The sequence below is a fragment of the Triplophysa dalaica genome, chromosome 5, assembly GCF_015846415.1.
Source record: "Triplophysa dalaica isolate WHDGS20190420 chromosome 5, ASM1584641v1, whole genome shotgun sequence".
Lineage (NCBI taxonomy): Eukaryota > Metazoa > Chordata > Actinopteri > Cypriniformes > Nemacheilidae > Triplophysa > Triplophysa dalaica.
Window position 1 is genome coordinate 1,140,543 of NC_079546.1, and position 27,771 is coordinate 1,168,313.

Sequence of the window (27,771 nt, forward strand, 5' to 3'; positions counted from 1 at the left end):
TGACACGGGTTTCTCTAGTATGTCGACCCATAAAAAAGAAGCCCCTGGTTAAATTTGGATAAGAGCATTAAACACTTTCATTGAAAGCGTTCGGTGACCCGTTTGTCTTCTTGGTAACTATTATCAGAGCCAAGCACATAATGACTCATTTTCCAGTCACAGTAGTGAATGGAGTCACGAGAGAGAATAATAAATGGCGTAATTGAAGACACAGAGAGCATCAGTTAAACAACCAGATAACAAAGTGCAGAAATTCCTCCAAGGTAAGGAGAGTTGTGAGAAAGGGTGTGTGTTGACAAAAAGGGGATCCGTTTATCTGCAGTGCCCCAATGCAGGTATGTCAAACACGTTTTGTTTGCAGAGTTTTCGGGCCTCACTAAGGGGGAAAGCAAAGCGTAGGAGGGGGAGAAAAGGTTTAGAATGTTACTAATCTTCTGAAGTGTTGATGGCAGGTGATAGATTGGTGAATAGAGAGCATTAGACATGTGTTAGAAGCAGCATGCAACAGCACGCATGTTCTCTGAGCCCGTTGGGACGGTGACAACCAGTGCTGGTCATCTCTACAAATACACAATGGGGCATTAACAGAACAAGGGCTGAGTGCCACTGCAGCTGCAATAGTGCTGGACACGTGGCATTTGTGGTTCTTTGTGTTGTGCGCATGACCAAAACATCTCTAGACGTAACCTCAAATATGGAGCAACCAGAATAAATGAGCCCTTTGAGGACTTGAATATTCTTTACTAAAATAAAAGCATATACTACATATACTGTATGCACATAGCATGCACACTAAAGAACCACTTTAACTTAGCTCTGCTCTGAATATGATTGATACAAAACAATGTTAAAACAGTCTTTTCGCACCTAAAACAATTTTTACAGAAAGTCAACAGCGTGAGGAAGATTGGACAAGTCACGTTATTTATCTTTTGTTAAACTACATAACAGCCTGTGTTTAGTGGTTTTGTTTTTCTATGAGTCAAAACAATAGACTCCTCCTGTGAACCCTATAGTATGTAAAAGGACACGCTTCTGCAGCTGGAACAGAAACACAGAAACCTGTCAAATGCTCTGTCTTCACCTCCCTCAGAGATCTATAGAGTTTGCAATGGAATGCCGCTAATGCTGCTGCGCTTTGCTGTGTTGTGGTGGATTCCCATGGTTATTACTGTAGTTGTTTGAGCAAGAGGCTTTGTAGGTTATGCAATCCATACTGTAGTATTAAGTGATATTTAAAATCGCTTTTTTTTAACTCACATTAAATGAATAAATCCTTCACATATGTTAATTCGGCTTTCTGCCATGTTGAATGCATTATTAAATATGTGTACATTGGTCAAATTTATCATACAAAATGTTGGATGTTTCTTCATCAGCTCAACTAAACACAGCAGCGTGTTTCTGTAGCATACAGCAGAATGTGTGCAGCATTTCATTGCATAAAGGAGTTCTGCACTTCTCCTAATGTGCTGAGGGATAAGCATGTGTGAATATCCAGTGGCTCTTTCCAATGGAATGTTAAACTTCCCAGCAGGAGTTTGGTTAAAGTGACTTTAAAGATAACCCTGCTCAAACTCATTTAGATTAGACTTCCTGCTCCACAAATGTGGCATTCGTGCATTGTTTCAATCTTAGTGTAAACACTTCACCTTCAGTGTTGTGGACACCATGAAAGCAAAGCTTGCCAGAATACCTTCACAGTTTACAAAAGAACACTTTTTGTCTATTCCATAATGTTGATTAGTTAAATATTCATCACGATGAAAGCTCAATTGCAGAGAATATTGGTTTCCAATGCCTGTTTTTGTCACTCCCTCATTATCACCCCCATGTGGCGCTGCATGATATTACATGTTGACTTTACATGTAGAAGACTTGAATTCAGACAAAACAGCTATACGGCCTTTTTAATAACCCCATGTTTTTGTGATTCTTCTGATTTATAATATCCGCAAAGTTAAAGTACTTGCTTTGACACACATTGTTTCGCACGTATAGATTGGCCAAACGTTAAAATATTTGTTCATGCACTTAAAATATGACTTTGTTGCCGCTACTTTAAAGTAAACACTATCAGTGTGACTGTTTCAAAATGACTGGAGAAGAAAGTGTACACAAACCTCTTCCTAGAATGCAATTGATAACACATACCGGGATCTTAACAGATGCACACAACTGTTTTCTTGCACACTCGTACGTAGCTTCATCGGACCCCATGTTTGGTTTATGTAAGAGCGGGGCCTCCATAGAGAATGTGTGATGTTAGGAAACGTTTAACTCACGTGTCACAAGTGTTATATTGAGCTTCACATAAATATTGCCTGAGAAAACAGTGTCTGGAAACAGGAAAAGAAAGCGGGTGCAAAGTTACGTCATCGCTCAAGGGAACATTGTTTGCACATTGTGTATGTGTTTATGTATGCGTGACATCTTTTATTTTTCCAATGCAAAAACCATGTTTACCATACCAAATCAAAAATGCACACCAAAAACGTTGCCATACTTTTTCATCAGTATTTAAACCGTAAAACAATTACCAAGCGATTATGATGAATAAACAGTAATGTACAAACATATGTAGGCCTAAACATTGCATAGTTGGCAAGTAGGCCTACATTTGTATGAAAGAATAAATGTGTGAAATTCAAACAAATGACTTGCACAAATGTGGCTCAGAAATAAAATATGTCATTAAATATTACATACTGCCAAAAGTCAGATCCTTTCATAGATTGACCCTTGTTTATCGATTTTTCTATTTATTTTTTTATTTCAATAAAGTGTTTTCATCACCTAAAACACCCAAAATTCAAAGGCAAAATGTATAAATAACCCTCACTCACATTCAGGACAAGTATCACAGACAAGGTATATTTTAAACCAGGACTATGCCTTAGATTAGGATTTAAATCACTTTTAATAAAATGCCTTGGATTAGAAAAACATCCCTCGTGTGCATCTTTAGAGAAAACAACGAGAATTACACATTTTAAGATATACCAGGGCAATTTAATTTAATTATTTTCATTTTAGTCTGGGAACAGTCTTAAACCTCGTCTGTGAAACCGTGCACCGGAGTACCAGTGACGTCATCACCGTGTGCCAGCAAACTCACGTAGCTCAGGCTTCCCTAAACACAATAAATAAACAGAAAACATTAGAAAAAAAGATCAATAACGCTTATAAACAAGTATCGCGCCATACAAAAGAGAACTAAGATTTCTCGATGTCATTTACATTCCCTTTAGTACTGAACAAAGCGTCGAAACAGCGACCCCTTCAGGCTGTTTGAGAAGACCGCAGGCTGGCTCTGCTGTCAGTATCAGTGGGAGGGTAGACAGAAGCAGCCTCGCAGCTAAAGCCAACGTGACACGCTGGAGTCTTAACAACGGCACCCGAACCGAGAGCAGTCACGTTAGTTGCGACCTGAATATCGTCTAGACCCGCGACCGTAACACGGCCGTTTTCCGACTGCTGCGTTCGGATAACGATTCAATCCCCGAGCGAGAATTTCGTGGCAGCCCGGCTCGACAGAAACGGACGCCAGCCGCAGTGGATGTTGTTGCATTGTTCACGTGAAAGCAGTGAGATCGGTGGTTTGCTGCGGAACAGCGCGCGGTCGACCGGAACCTCACTTCGTCGGCATGTCTTGTCAAGGGAAACGTCGTTACGCCGGATACCGATTTCGTTAGGATCGTTACATCGGGTTCAACAGCCCCGTATCGAACTTGGCCTGCAGTGCAAACAGTGCCGCGAAAGCGTAGTTGCACTACATCCGTGGGATTAATAACGATGGACGATTCAATTTGATACATTTCTGTATATTTCTATTCGGATATTACCTCTTGTAAATTATTTTCTCGGCTTAACCGCAGCTGTCGCTTTGTCTTCACCAGAGGAGCGTGGAATGGAGACCACGATACGAAAGGTAACGAACGCTGGTCTGTCTTTCATCGCAGCCTAAATGTTTATATAACGTTACCTGACTGTAAAGCTCAGCTGCACACTGCCGGAGATTTATTACAGGTTGACAGGCATCCAGTATTAACTTCTAACGTTACAGTCGCCTCACAAGAGAACATCGTGCCACAGAAGGAGATTTGACGTTAAACGGTAACGCACGTTATGTGTGTTCATACGCGGCATTTCCACACGCTTCCTGTTCAATAAAGCTCTTTAATACGCGCGCGGTGTTTATTTGAGCGGTATATTTAAATGGCAACTTTTCACTCAGTTATTAACAGTTAATGTTTCTGTGAGAAATTGCAGTTGATATTACTCGCGCCCTTTGAGTTTGGTCAGTTTTGTCGGCCAGAAAATCCCAAATCTCAGTTGACCACCGTACGTAACCAAGGCGATCCGTCTCGCGACACCAGCGTGCGTAGCCAACACGCTAGTACTGTAACATTATTTATTTATCATTAATTTGACTGACGAATTGAGTTTACTCATATTTAACGTATGAAGAAGAACCCGTTGATTTAAGAGTAGGGTGTTGGAAAGCCGAGAGCTCAACACTTACACCCGGGAATAACTACTGTGTCTAACGTTAGCTAAAAGCTTTTTGAGGAACGTTTAAGTTATCCGTTTCAAGACGCCATTTTTAATAAATGTTTTGCTTTTTTAACTTTTTTAATGTAAGCCAACATTTATTTATATGTTTAAACAGAGGCTGTTATTCTTTTTATATCTTATGTGTGGGTGTTGCTTTAATATTTACGTTGCTCGGTAAGGTTCAAAGTTTTCAATCCTTTAAACCCTGAATGAGGTTTAACACACTTAAGATGTTTTATATTGTTTGTTTAACCTGGTATTAATAGACATTTGACGTGAATCTAATTCCTCTCTCCTTCTTTTTAAAAAGTTCATTTGGGCCAATGGAGAGGTCATATTTACAAGGGTGATCTAACTTTGGGCATGCAATTGAGTCTGTTTTTTGTCTGCTCATCTCTTGCAGTAAATCTGGACCTGGGTTGGGGTTTCGCTGCCAGGTTTCCTGCAGTCTCTGGCGGTTCTAACAATCTACAGGCCCCTGCCCTTTCCCTCTTGCGGTCCCTTATGCCCAATGACGGCTGTCCCAGGGTCACTGCAGGATGGATGAACTGGATTTGACAGTTTCTGTCTGTCACCGTCAGCGCTTGCTTATCTGTGACTGTGTCTTGTTCTTTTACGTTTATAAAAGAACACCTCCTCTCGTGGGCCTCGGCCCCATACACTGTAAGAGTAACTGTTAATAAGGAATACCCCACAGAGGGGCCTCTTCAACTCTGTGGCTCACCTGAGCTTTTATTTTTTCGTCACATTTTTGTGCCACAGTCAGGAGTTTGTTTGGAACAGGAAATTTCCAGGAAAAGTTTACATTTCAGTTTCTTCGTCGTAATTTATTTATACTTTTCAGAGTATTTTTGTTTTCGTTCTTGGAGACATGTCGTCAGAAAATCCCGACAAGGTGGTGACCTTCTTGGCCCCTCCACCACCAAAGAATGTGAATGGCTCCGGGTCGGACTCGCTTGTGAGTGAGAAACTAGACACGGGGGTCAGAAAGCGCCGCCACACTATGGATAAAGACCAGAAGACAGCCGAGCACAGATTTTTTAGGCGCAGCGTCATCTGTGACTCCAATGCCACGGCACTAGACCTGCCGAGCAAGGCCTGCATCCTTACCTCGCCCACGGACCAAGAGCAGTTCGTTGTGCCTGCAGACCTTTGTTCGACCCCAGATGTAACAAGTGATGCCCGGGTGTGTGTTTCAGGGGTTGTGGAGGAAGAGCATGCACAGGACATTGGTAGTGGAGGAAGACGCGCTGGGGTTGATGTGACAGTGGAGGTACAGAGCCCATCTGTGCAGGATGTGGATGTGAGACAGATTGAGGTCCTTGGGACTGCTGAGACGGAGGTCTGCGATGTGGGCGAACAAGAGCAGGAAAGCAGCGAGGCAGACAAACGTGTGGAAGTGGAGAAAGGGGTGGCAAAGGCTCGTGCCGAGGCTGAACAGAGGGAGGCTGAGAAAAAGGTCCAGGATGACATCGAAGAAGTGGAGACGAAAGCTGTGGGCACTTCGCCAGATGGACGTTTTCTCAAGTTCGATATAGAGATTGGACGTGGCTCCTTCAAAACGGTCTACAAAGGCTTGGATACTGAAACGACGGTTGAAGTCGCGTGGTGTGAACTGCAGGTAAGGCGCAACCGTTTTATGAACCGTTTGGCCGTTTATTACTTGCTGTGGATGCCTGTTGCTTAATGACTGTGTTTCTTGTTGTCTCTTCGTTGACCGAAATGCTTTGGTTAAACAATGAAAGTTCAATTAAAAATGGATGCCAGAGTTACTATAGGAAGTCACCTTGGTGTGAATGTTTATGCAGTTTTGTGGTTGTGGTTCATTTGGTTCCCCAACAGAATCTAGGTTGCTGAAGAAGATTTAAGGGGAAGTAGCTGGTTTGGCCAGAGGCATACTTTAAAAATAAATGCAAAGGCCCATGTGAATATTTGGCACACTCCCATGATCAGTCCTGTTGTAAAAACTTTTTGTTCCTAGCTAGCAAGATTCTTCTGTTGTTGTTTAAATTACACGTTGGGTCACATTAGGCCGGAGTTCTTTTTAACACCTGCACTGTTAATGAATTTAAATCTGACAAATTTGGACTTGGAAAAAGAAACTCTGTTGGATCCCATTACACCAATGGCTTGCTGCCTGAGTGTTCCCTTAAATATCACAAGACAGTCTCTGTGTCTTGGTTTCTGGTTTTTAACTCTGTGTGGACCTTTCCTAGAGGGAGTATAACTCAAGCGCAGGTAAAGATGGAATGCTCAACTGTTATACCCGACGGCCAGGGGCATATTAGACTTTATTAGTCATTCCCCCCAAGTGCTCATAGATTGAAAGGCTTACAAAAACATGTCAAAGTACACTGAAATTAAAGTGTGAAAAATATGCCGTGAGGGTGGGTTGGAAGACTGTGGAATGTAACTAGAGTAACATCACGTTGATGCCCGATGCCGTCTGCATGAGAAGGTTGTGCCATTGTGCACTGGTCAAAGCAAAGTAGCTTTATGATGAGATAAGGATACTTTAAAAAAAGGAAAGGAGGGGGGATGCTTTTAAAGATGTATCGAGGCCTATAGGGCGATCCAGAGTAATTCAGGGGTTAGTCGGGAGCAGAGGTCCAGCCACTGGAAACCCCCAGGTTACCTTGACAAAGGAAGGTCGCGGATAGAGAAGCAAAGAGAGGGGGGATGTGGTAGGATGGGAGGCAGAGCTCCAAGAAGATCAGTGAGGCCTGCTTTATGTCTGCCTCACTCTCCTACGCTTATGTAGCTTTTAAAGTCTTTCTGGCCATTAGTTAATGGAACATTTCTTGAATGCAGAAGATTGTGTCATCAGCTTTTTAATGAGACATCCACAATTTTTATTTTCTCTAGAGCTGAATTTTCTTCCAATCAAAATCACTCGGGAATTGTTTAACTGAATCACGTATTCTTCTTTCTCTCTGATGTTTAATGTTCACATTATTCAATGTTCGACCGATTCATTGTTTTTGCCGATTAATCGGCACAGATAACGATCATTTGAATAATCGTCTATCGGCAATAATCCCCACCGATAGTTTTTCCTGGTGCGTTTGATCCAGACGCAGCAGGGAAAGCCATGCTGTGGAGAAACGCAGGTGGAGAGTTCCGAGTATAGTGTAAAACAGCGACTTCTAGAGGTGGAAATAAAACTGACAGCCTGTTTAGTTTGAAGATGCGAGACTATAGTCTGCAAGGTTGCGGAATACATCAGATGGGGGTTTAAAAGTTTCACAATGACAAGGTATAGCCAGTTGCAGGAAACATGATGTTAAAAAGTTCTTTATTTATTATCTATATGCTGCATTTAATGGGGAACAGCAGTATTTTTTCCGACAGTGCTGAAAGTGCGTTAACAATAGTCGCCTATTAATGTTTGTTTAAAAAGTTATAACATGGTGACAAAAATACACATAGAAATGTTTAAATTTTATTATTGTAACTATAGATAGGCATTTGTCAGTATTGTGTGTGCGTGTGTGTGCGTGCACCGAAATAGAAAACAGATGACAGAGACCGCACGAACGGCTAATGTTAATGAGAATCGTTTTAATGTAAACAAACACGCATGTAAACACGACAGAATATATTGTTAAATATTACAATAGATCCATCATTCTGCTAGTTTGGTGGCAAGAATTGTTTTAATTATTAGAATTTAAGAATTTTCTTAGTTTTGTTTAAATCTTACCCTTGAGTTTAATATTTATTAATGTAGTTAAAATTTATGTGTTTTATTTAAAAGTACAATACAGTTTAGTGGTTCAAGCAACATGTTTATTGATGTAATACACTTCATTGCTAATTTACTTTTTCTCATCTTCCTTTCGAAGGGCATTGTAAGTCGTAGTTCTTCTTGCTCTCTTTTGCCTCCTATTCTGTTTCCCAGGCTTATGAGTTTTCTGGCTACCTTCCTTTTTCACTGTGTGTCGTCTTAATATGCTTTTAGCGCCCTGATGGTACGTAACCCGGTTAGCATGCACTTCTCCACTTCCACTTGGCTCATTACACCTTTTCCAGCACATAGTAGTCGTGAGGAATGGAAACCACTTACAAAAAGCATTCTAAACACATGCAGCCAGTCCTATGTCCATACATCGACTACCCACACAAATGTACACTATGATTCACACTCCAGTTGTTTGACTGTAAACTATTTAAAACGATGCGGCTGTCGTACCATCAGCCTCATCGCCATGTGGTAGCTGCGAAATATCGCAGTGTAGGAATCCGTGAGGGAGGTGCTGTAACCTCGGCCGGTTTCAAAGAGACATGCCCCAGAGAGTTTCGTCATCTGTGAATAATGTAGAGGATGTGAGGGGAACAGTTGAGGAAGAAATCCAATCCCATGGATCCCAGCCATAACCGTTTCCCTCTTCATTGTTGAAATCCATTTTATAAAAGACAAAGACAGGAGCAGAGCTTCCTTCATTAGCGAGCGCTGATCTCCTTCCTCATTTGCAGTACATGCCAGTATGTGTTTATCCATTGTGTGTCTTACACAGACTACAAGGAAAAAGATGTCATTTTAAATGGAAATTTACTGAGAGCTTTGGAAGATGCTATCTGATTGGCTTTAGGTTTCATTTGTACTTTGTGCTTGCGTTTTATCTCTCGTTGCAGTGAATCTGGTATTTTTTCAAGATAATCTTTAGTTTTTAATCTTGCTCAAGCTTTGAGCTCTTTTTTTAAAGAGATGCGCTTGACATTCTTGTTTTCCGCTGAAGAACGAAAGCCGTCTTATGTGGCGCTTTCACTTCTCACAACATCCATGAACCTTTTTACTCCATATTTAATACACCACAGTTTCATGAGATGCATACTGTTAACTTAAATAGTATGTTTCCATTCTGTAGTTAACATTTTTGACCAAGTTTAATTTATTGACCCTAGTTTTAATTCCCGCTAAAACTAAACATATGTAAAATGTATGCACTAATGAGTCTTTGAAGATCATTAAAAATGATTACAGGCTTCACTATAAAGCACAATATGTCTGCTCTGAACACTTTGAGATAACAAGAATTAAGTTGTTCTCCCTTCAAAGAAAGTGCAATCTTAGCTTAATGTCTGTCTTTGAAATACAGGGAGTTTTTGGCTTGCCAAGACTTGTTATTCCGCATAACCCCCAGGGGCATGGTTCCCATCTGTAATTCAACAGGTTTCCTCACTGTCAATACAGTAGCTCGTAAGGAAAATCAGGTCTGATCTCTTGCACTCTCTTCTTCTCTCTCTCTTCTCCATTATCTCTTTGTGTAGGTAGCATAAGTGTGTTAAAGGTCATAATGGGAGGGCAGTAAATTCCCTATATTTCGCTGCTTACCTAAGCTTTTTGTTTTTAAACACACTGACCCCATTTCATTTTCACTTGCTGTCATTTTTGTAGTTTCTTTGTTATATTTTGTTCAGTGTTACAGAACCAATGATGTAGCAAATGCTAAATTTGGAAACCTGTAAACTCTGACCCGGGTGAGGATCCTCTCAGAGGCTGCCCTCGTGGTGGGCTGATGGGATCCACAGTAGCACCTCCTCCCACTTTTCTAAAGCTGTTTGGCGTTTGCATTCTTCGAATTCTTGTGGCAGGACGTCAGCTTATAGAGAGGACAAAAAACTTAAAAGGAGGGGGATCCCATTCAATGCAGACTCTCTCTGGTTTTGTCTGCCTTACCCCCAACCCTGAGTTTAAATCTCAGAACACTGGGTTTAGTCCACCAGTCTGAATGGAGGAAATTTGGCCTTAGTAAGAGTAGACCGCACTTGCCTGAAATTGTTTGAAATAAAGCTCAAAAGAACAGTTCTGCAGAGTATTTAGATAGTAACCATATCAGATTTTCTCCAAACTTAATTTATTTGTAATTTAAGTATAATTTATACTCCTTTTCAGAATCTCAGAAAGGGATATACGTTAGACTTGTACTTGAGCGTGAAAGCTGGGCTTTAAACTAATCTCTCTTCTTCATCTCAAAACCTCTCAACTTCTCACTTCTTATAACTTTTCTCCCTGTCCTACTTTACATTTATAAAGTAAAAAGTTCAGTTTCATGTCTAAATAAGTCACAGACATGTAATAAGTTATTTGATCTAACCAGTATGAACGGATAACAGGCTTATTTCTCCCAAATTATGGTGTTACTAGTGTTTTTAGCCTTGAAATGCAGGAATGTTTCATTAGATCCGCTTCATGCTGCTTCTGCTAAATGTCAGCCATACGTTAGCACTGTCACGTCAATATAAATGCAGCGCTAGAGGTGTAGCCTGATCTCCATCATCGAGAACCGGTGTTTATTTGGCTGACTGTGCTGTTAAGGTCCGTTACGTCATTCGAAGAGTGTGTTCAACCCCCTTCTGTTGGTAAGAAGTAATACGTCCTCCCCTCCCAGAGTTCTGCTGAATTTGGTGGAATATGCCTAAAAGACGTACAGATCTTAAAATATTTGTCTGCTTTCTCAGCCTGTGCTGATGTATTGAGAAATACTCTGTAGAGATCAGCACTAGTTAATTCCACTGTTTAAGTTTTGTCCCCTGTTCGTAAGCTATAAATAGCAAAACCTCATCTGCCGCTGTCGTTCCACTCCACGGTCAGAACTGGAGCAGACAGTTCTGAGTAATGACGTGGAGCCATGTTGCCCCGAGAGAATGTTTCAGCTCTCAGATAAGCTTCAGAAATAAAATCCCAAAACCGTGACATAATCTCAGCTCACGACCCTGCGGTATCTCTGTATGGTTTTGGAGGTCACTGCACAGCTCTGTTATGTTTCCTATCTTGAAATTTAGCGCTGGCGTGTTTCTGACACTGCTAATTCAGGAGGAGTCATTACGGAACAAGTCTGACCCTCTTGCCCCCTGAAGGCAAGCAGGCTATAGACTGTCTGTGTTCCTCATTTTCTGCTGTATTGTGGCCGGTGGGTGTCATTTATCCTCCTCGGGGTTCTAGGGATACATTATTGAGGGATTCTGGGGGATCTAGTTTGATTTCTTTCTTAGTGAACGTTGCTCTGTGAATGCAATTCCTTTCCTTGTTCTCACCCACCCTAAAACGTTGCATCCCTTCCAGTCGTTCTTCTGTCTCTTCGATGTTGAATGTGGCAGTCAGGTGGCTGATTCCTGCCGTACTGGACGTTCCCATGTGACAGTGACCTGACTATGACCCCGCTATTGCAGACATCAGCAAGAGTAGGTGGAGAAGAGAATGTATTCATGTGGCGCTGATACGTGGATGCTCAGTGAACTGTTCCCGATATGTCATTCCAGACGGTTCTTGGGTTTGTAGATGGGTTGGTGATGGTTAAGCAGAAGAGGTCGATACTGTACTGTACCCCAGTCTATTACATTTTCTTCCTTTAAGAATTCTGCATAGTCAAGCAGTCTCTATTAATAGACGGTCTGGAACTGCACCTCGGTTGGCTAGGCATCTTGCTTTGTCTCTACTACTCTATGTTCTGTTGCCTTGCTGCTGTGTGTTCTCTCTTACATTTTGTCATCAGAAAGGAAAAGGAAGCGTACAGTTTCCTGCCTGTAACACATCTGATGAGGAAGCTCACTTTGCGACTGTCAGTGCTTACAAACACTGTGGCTTTTGTTCTACACGGTCCGAAACACTTGCTTCCTTTTTCCATTTTGCTTTCAAGCGCTTAAATATAAATCGCACTTATCAGAGGCACATGGTTATACAACTCTTTTTAGATAGAGAGGCTGTTTCAACAGACATCATTCTTTAACTGTAAATTGTCTTGTTCACTTCCCGCCCTATTCTCTGTCGATGGAAGCTCACATCTGTTTGTATCTACATCATTATGTCAGGTCATGTATTTCTAAATGTGATGCCTGATATGTATGAGCCAGTTTCACAAACCTGCTTACTGTACTCTAGGTTTAAAACTGGGTTAAACTTGTCAACACAGGACTTCCTCCCCAACGTGTTGCAGACACATTGCGAACTGTCTGTGGTCACGCCAGTGATGGGGAAAGACTGCTTTTTTGTGTTACTGTTACCTGCTTGTTTTTGCCAATTTTTTTAGCTAATATTTTGCTAAGCCAAATTTTCAAAGGATGTTTACTGATTACTCGCTGTAAAAAAGCCCAAAGTTTCCACTTGTCATATCGATCCTTCCCCTTATTCATACAATGACCAAGCGCCAACCTTCTGATCTCTCTCACGAAGCCAACACGGAAGTGACTTAAACCGCAATTCATCGACTGGATCCTAGAGACTGGCTCCAAAAGAGAGCAGAATCTCATTAAGCCCCATGTTAATATGGGCAACTTTAGAGCAGAAAAAAACATGTTTACAGCCTGGTACAAAAACGATTTTGGTCAATATAGCAAATTTTACCCTTCATGACAACTGTGAGGAGGTTGATTTTTTTTTTAATTATTACTCGCCTGTTTAACTTATATGAAGCCTTAACGTTCTCCAAATTAGGTGCGTGGTCACATGAGTGACAACTGATTTCAGCCAACCAGGCACCTCAGCTCCAACCACGTCCTGCCTCTTTACCCTTTTTTGATAATCTGGGAGTGACAGCTGGCTCCGCCCACTTTAAGCTTCAAAACAGCTCATCAGAAACCTACGGGTGACTTCACGGACACTGTGTCCATATTTTATACAGTCTATGGTTATCACCTAGGGTTCAAAACAAATTCCGCTTTTTTTCAATTGTTCTTTTCTTCCCCTTTGTGTGTTCTACCTGCACAGTTAAGCAAATGCTGTCGTCCTTATTTTAACACGGAGAACAGTCAGAAAAGATGAGGCTCCGACTCATCTGGCTTTGATGAACGAGAACCCTTCAGGTGATGCCTGAAGGCAGGACGCCGCCAGCAACGCAGTCCTGTAACAATCTGTTCGAAGAGTTTTCGTAGACAAGAGTGGCGAGTAAGTTTGTAATCTATAATATAACATCTTGCAGCATGGTTTACAAGAAGGTCTTGAAGACTCTTGAGAAAGTTGCACTCCGATTCATCCAGACGACAGGTTAGCCAGAGTGGCTAAATGCGATGATTCACCCACACCTGTCGGGCCTCGGCCTTCACGCTTTGAGAATTCATCACCTATGAGTGTGTCTGAATGTGGCATCTTTCGTTACGTCACGTTGATTTCAGCTGTATTACTCACCCACATTTGTGCAACTCCCTTATTACAGGAGGAAGATGACAATATCCAGACCCAACGATTGCTGCTTCGAAGTCACAAATTCAGCCTGTGAACATCAAGCATCCAAACAGCTCGCTTATCTTATGTTCTTTGAGGCAGCAGTTGTTATCAATGTTCCCATTCAAGGATAAAGAGGAATTGATGTCTACTCCAAACTTTATCTCGTTCCCTGCGAGATTTCATTCCCTCCCTTACTTCTCCCTTAAATTTGGGAACGTCTCTGTCTTTGACTCTATCTCTGTATCGCTCCGTCTCCGCTTCTATTAATAACCCTCATGTAGGACAAGCGTGTCAGCAGTGCTTGATTTACGTTTTGAGAGGCATTTATTTACTCTTCTGAACCGTGCTCTGCTCGGCTGAACGCTCTGTGCTGCTTTCCCTGTATGGGCCCTAAGAAACACCCTGGGCATTGGGCGCCAGCTCAGGGCAGATATCCAACATGCACTCTCTCCCCTATTACTCTTTGTCATGCATTCTCTCCAGGCCAGAGAGAGCAGTTCAGCCAAACTATGATTTCCAGTTTTTTGTAGGATTAGTAAACATTTTAAGGCGTTAGACCTGATGATACGTTTGCCATAGATGTCTGCCTTAATTTTGAGTCAAAGTCAGTGGAAGAACAGATGGGCAAACAAACCAAAATGACTTGAATATTCTTGTAAAAACTGAATACAACTTTTTTCCTTCCATCTCATCTTTCTTACTTTCATACTTACTTTTTTTTCCACCAGTATTAAAAATAAGGTGATATTTGAAAGCTGAGACGTATAAGACAAAAAAATATCTAGTAGTTTTGTTTAAAAAAGTTTACTTTAATTTTAGTTGAGATAGTTTAGGTTGCGTTTTGATTTTTTCCAGCTGTGTTAGAAAGGCACCCTTGCATACAGATAACATAGAGGTGTTAAAGGGCAGTAGATTTTGGTCATTTTGTTTCTGTGATTTGATAGATTATGAACATTTCAGCAACTAATTGGTCATATTATTTATTTAATAAGGATCAGTTTCAGCATTTATTCTTTTTTTTCTAGGATATAGAAATTAACTTTTATCATCAGAGATATAAATGATTCTTGCCTTGTTTTCTTTGCCTGCTTTTTTTTCTTGAATAGCGGTAGAAAAACAACCATCCATTCTCTCCCATGAACTCTGAAAGTTTAATTAAATCCAAGGAATAGATGTTGCATATGACATTTCATGCGGCAGGAAACCCCTCTTCCATTTCAATCCAGCACACATGATGTGCAGACGATAACCTTGATGAACTTCATGAATCTAGACCCAATGTTGAGCCACAGCTATCTTGTGTGGCCGTGAGGAATGCAGCACTGTCACATTAAACCTGCTGTCTTCATCAACACACACCTCATCCCAGCTGAGGATCTTTGCCCCCTCGCCCATTTGGATGCCTTCCGTGTAATCAGAGTGACAGACACTTGAGCCCTCTCCAACCTGTCCATTTCACTCCACCCACTCTTCTCCGTGTTGTGTCCCATCACTATGGAAGTCGTCCTCTTCAGTGTAAATTACCATCCTGTTGATGGACACGTGTTGCCCTTCTGTTCCCAGGAGGTGAAGTTCTTAATCTCATGAGCATCTCTGGGTTGAGTTTAACAAAAGTCCCATTGTTCAGATAAAAGATATAATTCATCGTAGGCAATGCAAGAACTTGTTCTGTCGTTTCTCCAACGTGGGAAACATGGGTAGCCCTTCAAGCTTTTTTTAACATGAGATGTTAACAGTATGATCTGTGATACACATGGTAAGGGTTTTCTGCAGCTGCTTGCTTAACTCAAATTATTCCAACCTTTTTTGATAAATAAGATCAACAAGTTTGCATTGTCTGAAATAGAGATAATGAGCTCTCAATTATTTTTATTTTATTTTGCATGTGTTAAAACAATAGTTCATCAACAAATGTTCTCTTGTATTTATATGTATACCGATAAGAACAATTCATAAATAAGAACTAATTGACCCTTGATGTTTTGAGCCCCTTTAAAAAGTTTCTAGCGAGGACATGGAGTTCATCTTTATGACTGTGTGTGGTTATGATACAATAATTGGCCATGCTTTTAAGGGTCACTCTTGACGACTAAACTACAGGGCAGCACAAACCAGGACCGTGAGAGCCTATTGTACAGCACAACGCGCAATTACAAGCGCAGACCATAATCTCAAAAACTCTTTTTTAGAGTTCAGCCCTAAACACACAGGCTATAATCTTAAAAGAAGAATGAGCTTCTAAAACACACTGGCTTCTACCACAGAATCTTCCATTAAAAGGTACAGTGGGAGATTTGGTCAGATCGGATTATTGTTTCTCGAGAGACTTTTGACCATATAGAGTAAATATCATACTCCGTAGTTGGTTGCTTTGTCTATCTTAATATCCATAACCAATGTCTCTTTCTCATCTTGAAGGTAGGGAAGAAAACCCTGCAGGCACTTCTGTTTTATCGTAGTCATCTCGCTACAGTCACTTTTCCACATGTTTTTACCTAAACTTTCTCAAGTGATGGATCATAGCGGACTTCAGTTGCCCATCATGTTCCTTTTTGGGCGTAGAATAAAGCCAATTGCACATTGAGTCCGAAATTTCAGCACGTAAAAAAATTCATACAACCTCATGTTGTGTCAATCACATTTACACACTGCCTCCGATATGTTTTTTTTAAGGTTCAGATCTTAAATCCGCAGACAAGTCATGTACGGGCAGCTTGGGGTCTGATACCACTCTCTAACCAGGAGCATGTGTGGTTGTATGGCATAGTGCCTGACTGATTGGCTGCGGGTGAGGGGTAAAATGGAGCCCCATGGCCTATCAGGTTCCTTCTGGCGTCAGGTCTAAACGTCTATGGATAGGCAAAGGACAACAAAAGGTTAGGTCAGGGAGACACAGGGGTTTTCACCCCCTGCCTTCGCTGAATGGCCTTTGCTCTTTTTAGCCTGAGCGAAACGTCAAAATGTGTTTTATGGTTGTGATTTCTTGTCATGTTTTTCATAATTTTACTCCAGAACAGTCATTTACATATGGACATTTATGGTTTTATATTTTTATAATGCATTTTGAAGGCTCAGTGGTTCGAGCATGGCACTAGCAATGCAAAGGTCATGGGTTCGATCTCAGTGGATTGCACATAGTCAGAAACAAATGTATAATACAATGCAATGTCTCTTTGGATAAAAGAGACAAATGCGTAAATGAAAAATGAAACGTATCAATCCAAAATGTTACAGGATGTCTTTGAGAAAAGAGTGTTGTTAAAATCGCCGGATGTGAATGTGAAACAGAATCTCACAATCGTGAGTCACATCCCGTAGGAAGTGCACATTGAACATAACTAAACCGCTATCAGATTAGTCACATGACAAAACCGAAACCTTCCTGTGACTAGAGATGCAAGTGCTGAATCAGCCCGCAGCTGGCATCTTGCATCACTTCAACAGAGCAGGCTGGGAAGATACCCTATATACAGCATATAGAGTGATGGAACCCCGGCCGTGTTTGTCTACTCTCAGCCAGTTTCACTATTTGGACTTGCTCTTGTTTCTTAGTACGGCGTGGCAAGGTGGGTCTTGACTTGCTTAAGTTTGAAACAAGAAAGGGATTGTAAATGTTAAACAAAGACTGCTATGAGACAAACCTCTCCTGTGTAGTTTATAATAGAGCAGTGTTATCAGCTGGTAATGAACTCTTGTAATTGCACAAGAGCTTTGATTTATGGTGATCATTGCTTTTAATGATCTCATGACTTCGTATCCATGGCGGCGGGTCGCGAAAGGGCTGTTTTTCAGCAGCAGATTTCATGGAACATTGTGTAAAATGTTTTTTTATAAAGCTGTAAAACCCTTCGCCTCCCAGCTCATTTCTGTCCCGTGACGTAAACTGTGTAAATGCACAAATAATATTCAGATGTGAGATTTTGGATTCTGAACGTTTTGTTTTGTCATTAACGTCACTGCTAAATGACAAACATCTCATAATCGTGTGGCAACAATTCTGACGAAAAGTAAGATTTGGGAGAATTCACACAGCAGTTGAATCGAGCACTTCAGGCCGTTAGAAAACCGATGTAACATTCAGATTGACAGCTCATAACAAACAACATTGATCTAGCATTGCCGTGTTGGCAGGAGTTTGACTTTTAGTGTCCAGCCTAAACATTTGATGTCATATTAATGAGTCACAGGTTTCAGGGTAGTGTTTTCACAGGCTTATCAGGTCACCTAGCACGTCCAAGTGCTCTCAACGTCATAACATTCCTTATTCAAGGATGTTGGAGCTGCACTTCTTTGTATGGTCTCATGAATAGTTAGTCAGCATCTTTACATCGAAGCCCTGGGATTGCATCCTTTGCTTTGATCGTTCTTCACTTTTTGTCGTAATATCACCCCTGTTGATTCAGTTCCGTGCTGTCTGCGCTGTTAAATCTGTCTTATTTGCCTTGGAATGAGGAGCTATAAATATGATTTGTTTTGCCTGGCTTAGTTCATAAGCATGTGATCCCGCAGTGATCCAGAAGCCTCAGTGAAATGTGACTGTATTTGCTCTCTTCTGTTTCCACTTGCCTTTCATCCCATGTTTTCGTGACCTCACTGCACTCCTGCCACTGATGTAATCGAAATGTTGTGGAAGCCTGGGGAAACGGAGTTTGGTTATTTGGAAATGCCTTCTGCCTTCCTCCTCACAGAGATGTGTATATAAGTCAGACTTTCAGGTTTTTCGCAGACATGTTTGACAACTGCTGTGGCATCTTTAATTATCGCCTCAATTTTCTTGTATAGCCCATAATCTCTATTGTGATTTAATGTAGGCTACATAACCCAGCACAACATTTACAAATTGCTTTGTTTCCCATTGCCGTCTTCATCAGCCCGAATATTTTCATTTGTTCAGTTTTCATTGTATCATGGGTATAAAATGAACTACTGTTGCTATAGAAACTTACAGTGTAACTTTATATTTTATCTTTCACTAATGGCTGATCGCACAGGTCCTCATAAAGCTAATTGCTCGTGACCCGCTCCATTAAAATCTCAGGCTTAGCAGCTTCATAAAAGCGTTCAGGTGAGCTAGCTGTGTTTAATGACATTGTGATAAAGAGCAAAGGTGTATATTACTGCCACAGGCACAGGCAGGCAAGAGAACTGTGCCTGTACTTGTCTTTTTTCACTCATATCGACAAATAGCCCACTCTCCATAAAGTTCCTCACCACATGTCTTATTAACATCGTCCGCCCCCTCCCTCAGTAAAAAGGTTCATATTGAGGTGACAGTGAGGATCAGTGATATTGAGACAAGATCCCGCTATGATTATCATCCATTATTTGGAGAAAACAGACAGTTTTTATTTTAAACTCATTGAGGTTCTTCTTATGAGCTGGAATGTCTTCATTCGCTGGTAACAGAATGACATGAGGCATCATCCCTTGCTTGTATTGCTTATTTCAAAGCATCATGGGATGCCGCAGAATGGTGCTGACTTGTCCCTTTTGAATATGATTGTTGCTCAACAGGTGTCGTCTTCTGTTCATTCCGGATAGATTAATGCCCAACATGGTATCCCCCCAACATAACTGTTGGCTGCTTTCATGTCCTTCTTGTCTTACATGAATTATGCCACAACACCGACTAGGGAAGAGTTAACTAAGGTGCCATCTGTTATGGATGTAGACAAATGTAGATTCCATCAGAAACCGGGATCTGTGTGATGTATGGACCCGAGATCATATGCATTCCTCCTGACCTAGTCCCTTTAGAATTCACACCCAAGTTTTACGATCGTGCAATGCTATTCATAAATGTTGCTGTTGTAAATTAGTATGTGTTGCGGGTCGTTTTTTTCTCCGAGAATTTAAAGGCTTTCTGTGACGTCATGATAGATCACTCAAAGCATAAGTCATGTTTATAGTAGGTCACCTGTTAGAAAAAAAATGTAGGTATTAACTTTGATGTATTCTAAAGTTTCCCAATCATTTAAAGGTTTGTTATGTCCATACTTGATTTGGAAATTCCCACAAAATGTCAATCATGTCTCACTCCCTTTTGTCAATGAAATACCTACTGACGTGTCATTTCATCTGCGGTGACTCGTTGTTGTGTCATTGTTCTGAATGGCTGGATGCTCTTGGGTTGGCCACTTCTATGTGACTCGGATTTCCACTCTCATGGCCTTCTTTTGCTTTCTCTGTGATCTCTGCCTCTCATTTAAATCCCTTTTTAATGCAAAGTCAACCATAATGTTTCTTTACTCCATGCTGGAGCTTGAGTGTTCTCTACTGGTTTGTTGTCTTTGTGGTTACCTTCTTGAGTTTGCAGTGGTTTGGATTAAGGACCTTAGGACTATTAAGACTATAATAGTCTTTTCTGTGACTTGCTTCCATCTTCTCTATGAAAGATCTTTAAACCAGTTAAATGCCATAGTGTGTCATTGGTAAATGATCTGCCTTTGACAGTGGAACATGACATGAAAAGAACAAGGTTGAGAGATGAGTAATTGCCGGTATTTTTTGACCGTCGGTACAGCCCTTATGTACATAAGCTCTTGCATAATGGCTGTCACCGGGTGAGGCCAAAATGTCTTGCATAAGATTCCCAGTTTCTTTGCTCAGCTCTTCTGTTTGCCACGAGGCAATCTGCTAAATTTATTTGGGTTGCCATAACCCCTCATGGATCAAGGGCTAGTGTGAAAAGTAGGTTAGTGTGCTGCAGAAAAATACATTTGTTGGTGAGGAATTCTCATGTTTGTTTTATCATAGTCACATCATAACAGGAGTGTGTCACAGAGCTCAGAACTAAATTTTGGACCTGCTGTTGCTTATAGGATTTCAGCCAATGGTCATATGAGTCAGAGACTGTGCAAATATTAGGGTGTTGCCTCACTTCATCATTTGTACAAATTTTGCTTTATTTCCTTATTTTTGGGCTAACAATGTTGTAACTTTCTAGTTTGATGTGCACACTTTCTTTGTGTCTCAAAACCTTATTTTAGCTCTCTTTTAAATGGGTTAAATACTCGAATGCTGCAGTGTTTAAAGCGCTCAGGATGCTAAAGCACAAAAGCATTTTTTCCCCATCATGCAATGAGCTAATCCCTGTATAATTGAGGGGGCGCATGTGCTGCGCTGTAAAGAGGCTTTTAAGAGTGCGGAGGTGTACAGAGCAAAGTACAAAAGACCTACTTTATTCTTTTATGTCTCCCCAAGGGTTGATGTGGATTATGACAAGCTCTACAGATGTTTTAGATGTTACTGCGGCTTTAATTGTGAGTGGGCCTAGATATGTCTTACATTTTGTATCTGTAGGGAAAGAGCTGACTTATTATTATTATTGTTATTATTATTATTATTATTAATGATAAAGTATGCTGACAAACTGTGGAATGCTATCTGACCCATGGCTGGGTGATATATCGTGCAATTCTTATGCTCTCAGTTTCTCAATGACTTGCGGTTAAATGCCGCCACATCCCAAAGCCAATAGGCGCTCTTGCGCAGAAACTCTAAATATAGGAAACGGAAGAAGAACAATTAGTTCCAGGAAATGCCTGTGATCAAATTCTTTTGCTGTTCTTCAAACCTTTTCAGGTATTTTCATGATAATAAAGTTGATTTATAGTAATGATGCAGTGTTTCCCATAGGATTTTGACAGACTTGTGGCGCTGAACAGATACAATTATTAGCACGGATGGATACATAAAATGTGACGCCAACTATACTTGGGCGGCCATAAATATACCTGAGTGGACCGCCCAAGTAAATGCATTGTATGGGAAACACTGATGATAGAAGAGCGTTGCATTTTCAAATGCACGTTATTAACGACTCAACCTCGTAGTGATTTAAGATCAAGCAGTACTTCCTACCGATCAAAGAGCCGTAGTTCACGGAAGAGCTGTGCATAAAACAAAGAACCGATTTCAGAATCAATTTAGACGTTTATCATTAGCGTGAATCACAATGTATATCACCCAGCCCTAACCTCTGCGACCATTTCTTTTAGGTTTTTAGGTTCTGCTTGGTTCCATGAAGGGGATCAATTGGAACAATGATTACAGAACGGAAGAAGGTTCATGAATGTTGAAAATGAAACAGCTAGTGGTGATCCTTGTGGGAATTTGTTATTAACAGCTGTCATGGGGTGGTTAAGTAACTGTTTTTTTGGAGAAGAGATCTCTGACCTTGCCCATATGGACCATCCAGCATTTTGACTTTCAAGGAAGAAGATAGATGTGATGGTGATTTGCTACACAGTTGAACAATTGGCTTTAGTATGTAATGTAATGATTTAGCCTGTCTAGCCTTGATTTACTCTAAATTGCCTATTTCCGAAAAGGGATTTGTATTCTTGAGCAATGGCCCTACAACATGCCAGTAAGAACTGTCTGAGAACATTTAGTAAATGTCATTCTTAAACTTGATCACTTAAGGAGATTTGTTGCATAGCAAAACAAGAGCACCATTGTCTCACAAGGGGATTGTTTGTGATAAATAAAAAAAAAACATTATATTGATTAAAAGGGGTTTGTCATGGATCAGAGCGGCGAGAGTTCAATACACAGATAAGCCATCGCATTCCCCCGGTGATCATAAGATCATGGGATTTAAAAAGTTCTGGAAATCTCTCATTTGTGATATCTTACTAATTTTCTTTGAGATGCCAAGGTATGACCTAATATCTTGGACTACAAAGCATCCAAATACCACCGGAAAGCTTACAGTTTTGTAGTTTGTCAAAGCAGTTTTAAAGGCTTTCTAAGCAAGTTTCTGACAGCATCCGCCCCCAGCATCGATTTATTAGCGGTGTCACTGCAAACATTTTAATGTACAAACCTCAGGAAAATTTCCACAGTAACTCTGAACTTTATTCCCTTTCACTCCACGCACCCCTGCCTCAAGCCTTGTTACGTTTCAAAGGAAGATGGATTGAGGCATGTGGATCGGGGTGGAGAAAATCCAGAAACCAACGAGGACCGTTGTTGTGCGCAACTGCATGCAGGTCTTCGGCAAATGTCTGGTCTGCCTCACGAACAATGGTGCCTGTCTCTGGTTGACACTGGCTTGCTGTGCGCTCCGTCATCACCTCCTGACCTCACAGCCCAGAGCCCGTGACAGGCAGAGAGAAGTGCTGGAGATGTTCCTCGTCGCTCTGACCCACATAGCTGACCAAACAGTGATCGAGGACACATGAATCTGGTTCAAAGCGAGACCATGAAGGGGCCTTATTTTAGCTTGCACTGTCTATTCTGTTCTCAATCTGTCTTTCTTTTCTTGATGCATTCTTTTATTGCTATTGTATTGTTCTTGCTTTATTTATAGCTCTATATGAGGCCAAGGTGTGTTGTGTTTGGCTCTTACACATAAGGAATATCAACGCTTTGCCAATTGAATACTTTATGCGCTTCATGGTTTATTGGCCTTATTTGAATAATAGTATGAAGAGAAATTATATCATGACAGATGACAGATGACAATGCAGGTGAGGTTGAGTTGGAAACCTCTTAAGGTTTAATGCAAATGGAAAAGGGAAACAGTTAAACTGGTGAATTAGAGTTAAAGCCACGGCAAATCATCTGACTAGTTGGTTTATTTTTAGTATTTGTATAGTTGTTGTGAAGCTTTCCTTTTTTAAATATTTATAAAAGTTTAATATTTTACACAATGTTTTGATGTTGATTTAAACTTAGTTTTTATTAGTATCGTCATAATTGCTTTTGTGTTAATGAATAATATTTAGTTATGTTCATAATTCAGGTTTTATTTCATGCATTTTAAAAGCAGATTACATAGACCCTTCAAAACCCAACAAAGAACAATCCAAAGATGTCACCGAATGCATGTGGTACATGGGTGAATGCAAATGTATAAAGTTAACAAAGATAATACCTCTAATTTATTCTCTTTAAATCGTAAAAATGTTGTCATTATAGTGACGAAAGCAAAGCACTACAATTATGGTCAGAATGTAAATTACCTGCTGGGAACAATGATCATGGTTATTAATACTTTTTTAGTGTGAGCCATCATGTATTAAATTATAGAAAATGATATGTAGTTAATTTATAGATTCTTTATCAGTTATCTGATGAATCAGTATATATTGAAACTTACCCTTAACCAAGCTGAAGACTTGCAAGAAAATTTGAGATTTACTGTTAAAATGCAAATCACTTGCTGTAAGCAACCCACCCGTTATAATCAGTTTTCATGAGAATTGTAATGTTTCAAGTATAAGTGGTCTGTTTTTGATCATTGGGTTGTGTCTTGACCCTAAATTCATTTAGCGGCGGAGTAGCCATTATTTAAATTGTTGTTCACAGAACCAATACACTAGTATAAAATATGTTGTGGTTATATGTACGCCAGAGGCTGAACACCTGGTTCTTCCCTACCTTGACCTCTGTTTATCTCCCATGAAGTCTACTGAAAGGATTTTAAGAAGATAACGGAATTATATGCATCGTTCTCTTCATAGGCCCCAAAGCAACCCCTTGAGTGGCGATCTGCATTTCCCAAAAATGAGGTCACACAAAACATATGGCCTTGCTTATGAGTAATCTGCTGATAGATGAAAAATCTGTGTTTGAGCAAATGAAAATCACATTTTTGTTTACGTTAACTAATTTGAGTCTAAAAGTATACGCCTGCTTTAGATCTATAAGAAGCTCTCTTGGTTTTCCAGTAAGTCTTATTTGATGTGAGGATTGAGGAACAACTGTTCACCCGTATTCAAAGCAGATGCATGACTGGTGCACATTTCCTTTCTCATTTCCTCTATCATTTTGTTGCTCTATCAAAGTTCTCCATAGGAACTTATCAGCAGCACTGCTTGTAGAGCAAAGAAATCATTGCACGCCACACTCTTTCACGAGGAGACGGCTGATGTCTTCTACTCTACCTATTTAACTGTAGTTGGCACCAAGAAAATGGTTAGTAGTTTGAATCACCCTGCAGTTCTCAATGAAGCGGTACGGACCAAGCACATTTACTATAACACATTTTGGGAAAGCTAATGTTAGGGAAGGCACGGGGTCGTCCTAAACGGTTATCTTTGATGAGCAGACATGAGCTGTGCACGGTTGGGCAATTTGAACTGGTGACCCAGGTCTCATGTGACTGGAGTAAGAGACTCTGTAAACATTTTCGAGAATATCAGCCTCGGTCATTCTTTTTTCTTGGTAGAGTGTGAACTTGCTGAAAAACAAATAGCAAAAAAGAATCCTGTATTTGCCGTTAGCCATCTGACGCTTGTTTTTTCTTAATGTATTTTTTTTTCTTTTCTGGAAATTGTGATTGCAGCTTAAACGGCTCTTCAAATGTCTCTCAACATTGATAATGGAAAAGGGGGCATTGCATTGATTCAGGGTCAGGCTGTCAGGGTCAGGCAAATTAAAGTCTTATGATGTTTACAATGCTTTGCGAGATTTCAGCAGTCATGAGAGAAGTCATTTGGCTATACTGTTAATCTGTGGAACTCTGGGATGGTTTAGAACCCATGATCAGCCTGCAACCCTCCGTTTGGCGCTCATATAGGGACAGAAGGCCCCATGGTTGCATTCTACTTTATTAAAGCAACATGCAAACAAAGGAAAGAGTTTCTGCCAGAAGGATGTGGTCATATTTGTTTTGATGTATTAAACTCTTGTCATGGCCATTGCTAAGTGCTGCAGGGAAATGGAATGGAGGCTTTCAAGCAGTCATGTGACCGAGTGTGTCCATCAGCCGGCCCGCTTATATAGTTATCAGAAAATACCAGCAGCATCTGTAAGCTGATAATTTGTCCATAATGGAGGCAGATTTTTAAGTGTTTCGCTACGATTCCTTTTTTTGACGAGTATGTGTGAGTGCACATTTAAGACTTTTTAAATATTTGATGTCTCCTAGATGCCCAAACCGACTATGAATGAGCAAGGGAAGGGTGAGCGGTATTTTTAGTATCAGCGGTCTACTGGCGCCTGTGTTTGTGAAATATGAATCCGCCAAAGACAGAATGAAGTCCCCCTTGAGAACAGAATCTTTGTCTTTCCATTAACTCCCACTAAGTGCTTCGCATGCCTGCTAAGACAGCTTCACGTTCCCTTCAGGAAGTACTGCAATTACAGCAGTGAATAATAAAGCTTGACTTCATAATTGCTAGACTGGGGTCGGGAACGTTCACTTTGTTGTAACCAGGAGTGCTTGGCCAGTGCATTCCTTTTGTGCATGCTTAATGTCTACGTTCTTGCACTACTGTTGTGGTAACAAACGTTAGATCTCACTCATGTAGTTTGCTATAGTAAAGTACCAAAAAATGTCTTGCAAACTGCTGCATGACTTAAAAAAGTGAACTTACCAGGTTTATTATAGCTTTAGTTCCTCTGAATGTAGTACAAGTATGCACTGGATTTCATTCAAAGTTCAACACCTTAGCAATGTCTGAGATTAAGGTCGCGTAGCTAAAATCGTAGAATATGTTTGTGTTCTTTGAAGTTTGGAGAACCAGGTTTCCACAACCTTTAGCCACTCACTCACACATCAAAACAAATAAGCACATACTTGCTTAACAGTCCACTTGGCTCAGCTGTTAAACAAGAGGCCCAGAACAAGGTTCTGCCATTTGGGTTCCATTATTGTGGAAAAGTACTGTCACAGATATGCATTTGTGTTCCTAGAAACCAAGGCCCGAAGCCAGATTTCTTCCCCTCATTCGTTCTTTTTCTCATTTCTGGCACAGGATTGGACAGATGTGACATATTACAGTACGAGCCCAACGGAGGATGTGGTCTTCCCTGTGCTGTTAGCCTATTACGAACAACGCATGTCTGTCCTATTGGATGAAATGGAGGGATGGAGGAGCTGCACATGAGAAGCAGCTGTTTGTTCAGGAAACTTTGGGATGTTGCCCTTGCTGTATTAAGGACCGCCTGGGCCTGCTTTTCAGGGTGCGTTCACGGCCCGATGCGAATCATTAGATTCCTATGTAGCCTGGTAGACGTCCAGAGCTCGGCAGCTGTCTGCACTTTCCCCTTTGGGATTGAGCTTTATGAAACTGTAGGTGTCACCGAGGCGCATATCATTCTGCTTTGATATGAATTGGCTGATACGCATTTCTCAAAGCCTACTGGAATTATAACTATAAGCACTTCAATAAAGTATCGCTGCACCCAGGTATCGCCCGACTCGTGGAACGTTTTAAGCATTACGTAGTTCAGGGAGCCTCTAGGTCTATCTCTGAGCTGTTAAGGTATAAGCAAACATGAGCAGAAAGCGCTCTTATCTCTTTCAGCTTTGATGTGCCGATTGCCTTATACCCTACTGGCATTGCAACCTGCTAGCATGAGTCACGCCAATTCGTTTTATTTGCTTTTTTCACAAATGCAAATCTCAGGGGGTGTTTTAGTCAGCTGTTATTCAGAGGTAGATACAGGAGATACTCCGTTTGCCTTGCTGATTGAACGAGCGATCGGAATTACTTTTATCATAATATTGGTGTTATTGCGTCTTTCAGTATGGTCAAAGCTGCTTTTCATCTTATTCCAACCACATCTAGGGGATTTTGGGTCTGTTATGAAATTGACTCCAACTTGAATTGACAGTGTTTTAACAAAGGCCATTTTCTTTTTGCGTTGTGCTCCAAACTTGTGTTCCTGTTATGTTTAGTTAGAAAGCAGTGCCGTAAAAAAGACTTGGACATGGGTTTTTTTATTTCAGGAGTTGGCATGGTATCATTATCATTATTGCATTAGCATGAGGCTTATTTTCTCAGAAAGGAGCCGGGGTGATTTTCTAGAAAGTGGTGTTGCTGTATCTGATTACTGCAGTGTTTTTCTCAGCTGTTTACAGACGATGGGCACCACAGTAATGTTTATCTCACGCCAAGGCAGAGGTGTAGACCTGGACACGAGTAAACAGCTGATTGTTCACTGAACTGCACAAGGTCATGTAACTGGCTAAGCAGAGAGAGAGAGAGGTTTGAGAGTTTTGTGTTTACAAAATAACTTCTGTTACTGTAGCATTTCAATTATAAAGAAAAAAAGATACAATTAACAACGAAATTCGTTACGTTCGGCTCTCT

At 40.8% G+C, this 27,771-nt stretch overlaps 1 protein-coding gene across 12 annotated transcripts in view; it reads left to right on the forward strand.

The window, feature by feature from the left end:
• The first annotated feature begins 3,328 nt into the window (after positions 1-3,328).
• The window catches only part of wnk1b (WNK lysine deficient protein kinase 1b), a 63,339-nt gene continuing 38,896 nt past the window's right edge, over positions 3,329-27,771 (forward strand). For 5 of the 12 annotated variants that reach the window (XM_056748531.1, XM_056748533.1, XM_056748541.1 and 2 more), the window contains exons 1-2: positions 3,331-3,931; positions 4,961-6,178. In XM_056748531.1, coding sequence (XP_056604509.1) covers positions 5,429-6,178 — 750 coding nt within the window. In that variant the 5' untranslated portion in view covers positions 3,331-3,931; positions 4,961-5,428. Of the gene's footprint in view, positions 3,932-4,960; positions 6,179-27,771 lie in introns of all 12 variants that reach the window. The other 7 variants (XM_056748539.1, XM_056748540.1, XM_056748532.1 and 4 more) reach the window with 5 other exon arrangements.